At 44.7% G+C, this 10,239-nt stretch overlaps 1 protein-coding gene across 1 annotated transcript in view; it reads right to left on the reverse strand.

Annotated features, from left to right (window-relative positions):
• Positions 1–2,272: 2,272 nt before the first annotated feature.
• The window catches only part of LOC134910168 (sulfotransferase 6B1-like), a 125,367-nt gene continuing 117,400 nt past the window's right edge, over positions 2,273–10,239 (reverse strand). Inside the window, exon 7 of the mRNA XM_063917894.1 lies at positions 2,273–2,478. Within this exon, the coding sequence (XP_063773964.1) occupies positions 2,348–2,478 (131 nt within the window). The 3' untranslated portion in view covers positions 2,273–2,347. The remainder of the gene's footprint in view (positions 2,479–10,239) is intronic.

A 10,239-nucleotide genomic window follows, 5' to 3' on the forward strand; every position in this document is an offset into this window, starting at 1 on the left:
CATTCAAGCCTATACAACTGAGCACGATATAGGAGGTGGAATGCACCTGTCTCAAGCGCAGTGGAGAATGATTTCAACGTTGTGCAAGGTTCTGCAACCTTTTGAACTTGCCACACGTGAAGTCAGTTCAGACACTGCCAGCCTGAGTCAGGTCATTCCCCTCATCAGGCTTTTGCATAAGAAGCTGGAGACATTGAAGGAGGAGCTAACACAGAGCGATTCCGCTAGGCATGTGGGACTTGTGGATGGAGCCCTTAATTCGCTTAACAAGGATTCACGGGTGGCCAATCTGTTGAAATCAGAGCACTACATTTTGGCCACCGTGCTCGATCCTAGATTTAAAACCTACCTTGGATCTCTCTTTCCGGCAGACACAAGTCTGCAGGGGTTCAAAGAACTGCTGGTGAGAAAATTGTCAAGTCAAGCGGAACGCGACCTGTCAACATCTCCTTCACATTCTCCCGCAACTGGGGGTGCGAGGAAAAGGCTCAGAATTCCGAGCCCACCCACTGGCGGTGATGCAGGGCAGTCTGGAGCGACTGCTGATGCAGACATCTGGTCCGGACTGAAGGACCTGCCAACGATTACGGACATGTCGTCTACTGTCACAGCATATGATTCTCTCCCCATTGAAAGAATGGTGGAGGATTATATGAGTGACCGCATCCAAGTAGGCACGTCAGACAGTCCGTACGTATACTGGCAGGAAAAAGAGGCAATTTGGAGGCACTTGCACAAACTGGCTTTATTCTACCTAAGTTGCCCTCCCACAAGTGTGTACTCCGAAAGAGTGTTTAGTGCCGCCGCTCACCTTGTCAGCAATCGGCGTACGAGGTTACTTCCAGAAAATGTGGAGAAGATGATGTTCATTAAAATGAATTATAATCAATTCCTCCATGGAGACATTCACCAGCAGCAATTGCCTCCACAAAGTACACAGAGAGCTGTGATGGTGGATTCCAGTGGGGACGAATTGATAATCTTTGAGGAGGGGGATGTACACGGTGATGAATCGGAGGATGATGATGAGGTGGACATCTTGCCTCTGTAGAGCCAGTTTGTGCAAGGAGAGATTAATTGCTTTTTTTTTTGGTGGGGGTCCAAACCAACCCGTCATTTCAGTCACAGTCGTGTGGCAGACCCTGTCACTGAAATGATGGGTTTGTTAAAGTGTGCATGTCCTGTTTATACAACATAAGGGTGGGTGGGAGGGCCCAAGGACAATTCCATCTTGCACCTCTTTTTTCTTTCATTTTTCTTTGCGTCATGTGCTGTTTGGGGAGTGTTTTTTGGAAGGGCCATCCTGCGTGACACTGCAGTGCCACTTCTAGATGGGCCAGGTGTTTGTGTCGGCCACTTGGGTCGCTGAGCTTAGTCACACAGCTACCTCATTGCGCCTCTTTTTTTCTTTGCGTCATGTGCTGTTTGGGGAGTGTTTTTTGGAAGGGCCATCCTGCGTGACACTGCAGTGACACTCCTAGATGGGCCAGGTGTTTGTGTCGGCCACTTGGGTCGCTGAGCTTAGTCATCCAGCTACCTCGGTGCAAATTTTAGGACTAAAAATAATATTGTGAGGTGTGAGGTGTTCAGAATAGACTGAAAATGAGTGGAAATTATGGTTATTGAGGTTAATAATACTTTGGGATCAAAATGACCCCCAAATTCTATGATTTAAGCTGTTTTTTAGGGTTTTTTGAAAAAAAAAAAAAACACCCGAATCCAAAACACACCCGAATCAGACAAAAAAAAAATTCGGTGAGGTTTTGCCAAAACGCGTTCGAACCCAAAACACGGCCACGGAACCGAACCCAAAACCAAAACACAAAACCCGAAAAATTTCCGGTGCACATCTCTAATAGTACCCCCATATTCACATTATGACACAGTGTCCCCAGTTCATATTCTGCCGCATTACACTGCCACAATATAGTACGTCCACTTCATATTGTGCTACATGACACTGCCCCAGTTCATACTATGTAACAATATAATGCCCTCCAATTCATTTTATACCACATTACAATGAGCAGGTCCAGGGGCATAACTAGATATACTGCAGGCCCCAAGGCAAATGTTTGTAAGTAGCTACTACTGGTGAAAAGTGTATATAAACACATGTAACTGTGACAGAGAAGGGCCCCTTTAAGCTCTGGGCCCCATAGCAGCTGCACTCTCTGCACATATGGTAGCTACGCCCATGGATCCTATTGTTTAATTGTAATCCACATTTTATTTAATCTCTACATTTTTAGTTATGACGGACTGATACAAATATATTTAAGACTGTAGCTTTATTTAACACAATCAAAAATCTTTTTACTTGGTGGAAGGGGGGTGCACAAAGTCTCTAAAATGTACAATATTTTCTATAGTCTATCTTCTCTCCCAGCTTTGTTCCTGTGAGGGTCACTTCAAACTTGGCATCCACTTCTTTACTCTGTTCTTCAGTAAAAAGACTCTTCCAGTCCCCGATTTCTCCTTAATAATTAGAAGTGGAAAAAGTTACAATGACTCAATATTTTTAAATGCAATGCTGCAGTTTATACAGTACTATTCCTACTCGTGGGGAGCTTGTTGTGCTCGCTCGCTCCCCCCTGCCGGCATTCCGCCGCCGGGATCACACAGTCAGTATGCTGACCACAGGGATCCCCAGCGGCGGTCACGCATACCCAACCCATTCTCACCTGGTAACTGTTGTGTTTATGTACAGTACTATAGAATACACGACACATATCCATAGACATGTAGGCATACATACCAACCTCCTGAACCCAATGTGCTATGTCCTTCTTCACCTTGCTCATTTGTATTATGCTATACCACCACCACTTGTATATGCTTCCACTCCACGACTATTATGCTGCCCCCACATGTTTTATGAATTTCCTTCCCTGCTTCTAATACGGTGTGTTCCCCTGCCTTCTTTGATTGTATTATGTTCCCCTTTCTCCCTGTATAAATACACTGTACAATGCCTGGGGGTCCACCCCTTTCTCTAGGGATCAGGTTCCGAATTTTGCGCTTGAATTATACATTATGCATATTATATACATTATACTGCACAGGACTATAGGGGAGATGTACTAAGCAGTGAAAAGAGTGGAGAAGTTAGCCAGTGTAGAAGTTCTTAAACATAAGAATCTATCCATCTATTCGTAGAGAATTGACAGAATCGGGCGCACCTTTAACAAATCTCAAAACATAGCCACAAACAATTAAAAATTTAGTAGCTGCTCCTATTCGACCATCTGAATGTAAATTTAGATATATAAAACAGAAAACCATGTTACTTTGTTATAAAGTAACAGCATAGGAGCGCCAATAATTTTTAGGATACTTAAAAAGAGTATAATATATATATTATATATATATATATATATATATATATACATACATATATATATATATATATATATATATATATATATATATACACACATACATACATACATACATACATACACATACACACACATATACATATACATACAAAAACTTCCACACAGCTAAATTTCTCTCTGGATCTACTCTGTGAGACTTATTGAGGAAGTCGCATAATTTATTTCTTTGTGATTGTCAAACCAGCCATTTACTTCTTGAGTTTCATTTTACATGGGTCAACACCTGAATTAGAAATAGTCTTGGTTTTAAAAGTTGGATACCACATTTTAGGCAGTTTGCAAATAACGCAGATATACGGTTGTCAGTACTCCTATGATGGACTGTAATTATTCATCTCCATAGGTGGCTCTAGGGAATTATGCCTAATTAGTTCTAAGGTAGTTTGTCAAAACATCATTATTTAACAGATTATACTTCTAAGAAGGACCGTCATTTAAGCTCCCATCAGGAGCCCCTATATAAGAGCTCCATCTACTAAGTCCCGATAATGGAAATTTCGATTATTCTTATATTTGAGGTTATGATTTTTTTATATAAATTCCTCGAGAACAAATTAGCCCTTTTTTCCCCATACTCGTTACCCCTGATGAAGTCGATAAGACGAAACGCGTTGGCTTTGTCAGTCAGAAAATCGCCACTTAGTTTGTGAAGATACTCCCCCTCGAGCTTGCACCTTGCAAAAGGTGAGGGAGTATCTAGAGTCCATCTTAACAAACGTGTTGGTTGTATTGTTTTGGTTGTATTTTATTTGAAACTCATTTCTTGTATAACTACATGATGAACTGTGTTTAAAATTTCATGTGTTCAAATGTACGTTATTAAAATAATTTTACTAATTGGCCGTTGGCCTCTTGTTTGGGTGAGGGGTGTCTGTTACAGGTCCCCAGATCTAAACATCCTCCAGTCTACATTCCTATGAAATTAATGCTGGAAGAATTCCGTAATTACGTTTTACCATAGCGCACTTGGGAATTTGTGTTTTTCTTGTATGCTATCGAGGTCTTCCAACAAAGATCTCTCCCATTGTGCCGCTTCCAGGTTGGCGCAAGATAAAGATACGATTGTGAGATATAGATATATAGAGATATATATATATATAGATATATATATATATATATATATATATATATATATATATATATATAGATATATATATAGATATATATATAGATATATATATAGATATATATATAGATATATATATAGATATATATATAGATATATATATATATAGATATATATATATATATATATATATATATATATATATATATATATATATATATATATATATATATATATATATATATATATATAGATATATAATAAGAATTTACTTACCGATAATTCTATTTCTCGGAGTCCGTAGTGGATGCTGGGGTTCCTGAAAGGACCATGGGGAATAGCGGCTCCGCAGGAGACAGGGCACAAAAAAGTAAAGCTTTACTAGGTCAGGTGGTGTGCACTGGCTCCTCCCCCTATGACCCTCCTCCAGACTCCAGTTAGGTACTGTGCCCGGACGAGCATACACAATAAGGGAGGCATTTTGAATCCCGGGTAAGACTCATACCAGCCACACCAATCACACCGTACAACTTGTGATCTAAACCCAGTTAACAGTATGACAACAGAAAGGGCCTCTTAAAGATGGCTCCTTAACAATAACCCGAATTAGTTAACAATAACTATGTACAAGTATTGCAGATAATCCGCACTTGGGATGGGCGCCCAGCATCCACTACGGACTCCGAGAAATAGAATTATCGGTAAGTAAATTCTTATTTTCTCTATCGTCCTAAGTGGATGCTGGGGTTCCTGAAAGGACCATGGGGATTATACCAAAGCTCCCAAACGGGCGGGAGAGTGCGGATGACTCTGCAGCACCGAATGAGAGAACTCCAGGTCCTCCTTTGCCAGGGTATCAAATTTGTAAAATTTTACAAACGTGTTCTCCCCCGACCACGTAGCTGCTCGGCAGAGTTGTAATGCCGAGACCCCTCGGGCAGCCGCCCAAGATGAGCCCACCTTCCTTGTGGAGTGGGCTTTTACAGTTTTAGGCTGTGGCAGGCCTGCCACAGAATGTGCAAGTTGAATTGTGTTACAAATCCAACGAGCAATCGACTGCTTAGAAGCAGGTGCGCCCAACTTGTTGGGTGCATACAATATAAACAGCGAGTCAGATTTTCTGACTCCAGCCGTCCTTGCAATGTATATTTTTAAGGCTCTGACAACGTCCAACAACTTGGAGTCCTCCAAGTCGCTAGTGGCCGCAGGCACCACAATAGGTTGGTTCAGATGAAATGCTGATACCACTTTAGGGAGAAAATGCGGACGAGTCCGCAGTTCTGCCCTATCCGAATGGAAGATTAGATAAGGACTTTTATAAGATAAAGCCGCCAATTCAGATACTCTCCTGGCAGAGGCCAGGGCTAGTAACATAGTCACTTTCAATGTGAGATATTTCAAATCCACCTTTTTCAATGGTTCAAACCAATGGGATTTGAGGAAATCTAAAACTACATTTAGATCCCACGGTGCCACCGGAGGCACCACAGGAGGCTGTATATGCAGTACTCCCTTGACAAAAGTCTGGACCTCAGGGACAGAGGCCAATTCTTTTTGGAAGAATATTGACCGGGCCGAAATTTGAACCTTAATGGATCCCAATTTGAGACCCATAGATAATCCTGATTGCAGGAAATGTAGGAAACGACCCAGTTGGAATTCCTCCGTCGGAACCCTCCGATCCTCGCACCACGCTACATATTTTCGCCAAATGCGGTGATAATGTTTCACGGTGACTTCCTTCCGTGCCTTAATCAAGGTAGGAATGACTTCTTCTGGAATGCCTTTCCCTTTTAGGATCTGGCGTTCAACCGCCATGCCGTCAAACGCAGCCGCGGTAAGTCTTGAAAAAGACAGGGACCCTGCTGTAGCAGGTCCCTTCTCAGAGGTAGAGGCCACGGTTCGTCCGTGAGCATCTCTTGAAGTTCCGGATACCAAGTCCTTCTCGGCCAATCCGGAACCACTAGTATTGTTCTTACTCTTCTTTGCCGTATGATCTTCAATACCTTTGGTATGAGCGGCAGAGGAGGAAACACATACACTGACTGGTACACCCAAGGAGTTACCAGTGCGTCCACAGCTATTGCCTGTGGATCTCTTGACCTGGCGCAATATTTGTCCAGTTTCTTGTTGAGGCGAGACGCCATCATGTCTACAATTGGTCTTTCCCAACGGTCTATTAACATGTTGAAGACTTCTGGATGTAGACCCCACTCTCCCGGATGAAGATCGTGTCTGCTGAGGAAGTCTGCTTCCCAGTTGTCCACGCCCGGGATGAACACTGCTGACAGTGCTATCACGTGATTCTCCGCCCAGCGAAGAATCTTGGCAGCTTCTGCCATTGCACTCCTGCTTCTTGTGCCGCCCTGCCTGTTTACATGGGCGACCGCCGTGATGTTGTCCGACTGAATCAACACCGGCTTTCCTTGCAGGAGAAGTTCCGCCTGGCTTAGAGCATTGTAGATTGCTCTTAGTTCCAGAATGTTTATGTGAAGAGACTTTTCCAGACTCGTCCATACTCCCTGGAAGTTTCTTCCTTGTGTGACTGCTCCCCAGCCTCTCAGGCTGGCGTCCGTGGTCACCAGGATCCAATCCTGAATGCCGAATCTGCGGCCTTCTAATAGGTGAGCCTTCTGCAACCACCACAGAAGTGACACCCTTGTCTTTGGTGACAGGGTTATTCGCAGGTGCATCTGCAGATGCGACCCTGACCATTTGTCCAACAGATCCCTTTGGAATATTCTTGCATGGAATCTGCCGAATGGAATTGCTTCGTAAGAAGCCACCATTTTTCCCAGGACTCTTGTGCATTGATGTACTGACACTTTTCCTGGTTTTAGGAGGTTCCTGACCAGATCGGATAACTCCTTGGCTTTTTCCTCTGGAAGGAAAACCTTTTTCTGAACCGTGTCCAGAATCATTCCTAGGAACAGCAGACGAGTTGTCGGGATTAAATGGGATTTTGGAATATTCAGAATCCACCCGTGTTGTCTTAGCACCTCTTGAGATAGTGCTAAAGCTGTCTCCAGCTGTTCTCTGGACCTTGCCCTTATTAGGAGATCGTCCAAGTATGGGATAACTAATACGCCTTTTCTTCGAAGAAGAATCATCATCTCGGCCATTACCTTGGTAAAGACCCGAGGCGCCGTGGACAATCCGAACGGCAGCGTCTGAAACTGATAGTGACAGTTTTGAACAATGAACCTGAGGTACCCTTGGTGTGCGGGGTAAATCGGAACGTGTAGATACGCATCCTTGATGTCCAAGGATACCATAAAGTCCCCTTCTTCCAGGTTCGCTATCACTGCTCTGAGTGACTCCATCTTGAACTTGAACTTTTTTATGTAGAGGTTCAAGGACTTCAGATTTAGAATAGGCCTTACCGAGCCATCCGGCTTCGGTACCACAAATAGAGTGGAATAATACCCCTTTCCTTGTTGTAATAGGGGTACTTTGACTATCACCTGCTGAGCGTACAGCTTGTGAATGGCTTCCAACACCCTCTCCCTTTCGGAAGAGACGGTTGGTAAGGCAGACTTCAGGAAACGATGAGGAGGATCCGTCTCTAATTCCAACCTGTACCCCTGAGATATTATCTGCAGGATCCAGGGGTCTACCTGCGAGTGAGCCCACTGCGCGCTGTAATTTTTGAGACGGCCCCCCACTGTCCCCGAGTCCGCTTGAGAGGCCCCAGCGTCATGCTGAGGTTTTTGCAGGAGCCGGGGAGGGCTTCTGTTCCTGGGAAGGAGCTGCCTGTTGGTGTCTCTTCCCTCTTCCTCTGCCTCGTGGCAGGTACGACAAGCCCTTTGCTCTCTTATTTTTGTAGGAGCGAAAAGGCTGCGGTTGAAAGGTCGGTGCCTTTCTCTGTTGGGGAGTGACTTGAGGTAAAAAAGTGGATTTCCCGGCAGTAGCCGTGGCCACCAAGTCTGATAGACCAACTCCAAATAACTCCTCCCCTTTATACGGCAAAACCTCCATGTGACGTTTTGAATCCGCATCGCCTGTCCACTGTCGTGTCCATAAGGCTCTTCTGGCTGAAATGGACATAGCACTCACCCGAGATGCCAGTGTGCAAATATCCCTCTGTGCATCACGCATATAGATAAATGCATCCTTTATTTGTTCTAACGACAGTAAAACATTGTCCCTATCTAGGGTATCAATATTTTCAATCAGGGATTCTGACCAAACTACTCCAGCACTGCACATCCAGGCAGTTGCTATAGCTGGTCGTAGTATAACACCTGCATGTGTGTATATATTCTTTTGAATAACTTCCATCATTCTATCTGATGGATCCTTAAGTGCGGCCGTCTCAGGAGAGGGTAACGCCACTTGTTTGGATAAGCGTGTGAGCGCCTTGTCCACCTTAGGGGGTGTTTCCCAGCGCGCCCTAACCTCTGGCGGGAAAGGGTATAATGCCAATAACTTTTTTGAAATTATCAACTTTTTATCAGGAGCAACCCACGCTTCATCACACACGTCATTTAATTCTTCTGATTCAGGAAAAACTGTTTGTAGTTTTTTCACACCATACATAATACCCTGTTTTACGGTATCTGTAGTATCAGCTAAATGTAACGTCTCCTTCATTGCCAAAATCATATAACGTGTGGCCCTACTGGAAAATACGTTTGAATTTCTACCGTCGTCACTGGAATCAGTGCCCGTGTCTGGGTCTGTGTCGACCGACTGAGGCAAAGGGCGTTTTACAGCCCCTGACGGTGTTTGAGGCGCCTGGACAGGCATTAATTGATTGTCCGGCCGCCTCATGTCCTCAACTGACTGTTTAAGGGAAGATAAACCATCACGTAATTCCACAAATAAAGGCATCCATTCTGGTGTCGACCCCCTGGGGGGTGACATCTGCATATTTGGCAATTGCTCCGCCTCCACACCAATATCGTCCTCATACATGTCGACACCACGTACCGACACACACCGCAAACTCACAGGGAATGCTCTAATGAAGACAGGACCCACTAGCCCTTTTGGGGAGACAGAGGGAGAGTCTGCCAGCACACACCACAAAGCGCTATATATACAAGGGATATCCTTATATTAAGTGCTCCCTTATAGCTGCTTTAATATATATATATATATAGCCATTAATGTGCCCCCCCTCTCTGTTTTACCCTGTTTCTGTAGTGCAGTGCAGGGGAGAGACCTGGGAGCCGTTCTGACCAGCGGAGCTGTGACAGAAAATGGCGCCGTGTGCTGAGGAGATAGGCCCCGCCCCTTTTTCGGCGGGTTCTTCTCCCGCTATTTTTCCAGTCAGGCAGGGGTTAAATATCTCCATATACCCCCTATGGGCTATATGTGAGGTATTTTTAGCCTTGTATAAGGTTTATATTTGCCTCTCAGAGCGCCCCCCCCCAGCGCTCTGCACCCTCAGTGACTGCCCAGTGAAGTGTGCTGAGAGGAAAATGGCGCACAGCTGCAGTGCTGTGCGCTACCTTATGAAGACTGAGGAGTCTTCAGCCGCCGGTTTCCGGACCTCTTCACGCTTCAGCATCTGCAAGGGGGTCGGCGGCGCGGCTCCGGGACCGGACTCCACGGCTGGGCCTGTGTTCGATCCCTCTGGAGCTAATGGTGTCCAGTAGCCAAGCAGCAAATCCACTCTGCATGCAGGTGAGTTTACTACTTTCCCCCTAAGTCCCACGTTGCAGTGATCCTGTTGCCAGCAGGACTCACTGTAAAGAAAAAAACCTAAACTAAACTTTCTCTAAGCAGCTCTTTAGGAGAGCCACCTAGATTGCACCCTTCTCGTTC

The sequence above is a fragment of the Pseudophryne corroboree genome, chromosome 4 (assembly GCF_028390025.1).
Source record: "Pseudophryne corroboree isolate aPseCor3 chromosome 4, aPseCor3.hap2, whole genome shotgun sequence".
Taxonomy (NCBI): Eukaryota; Metazoa; Chordata; class Amphibia; order Anura; family Myobatrachidae; genus Pseudophryne; species Pseudophryne corroboree.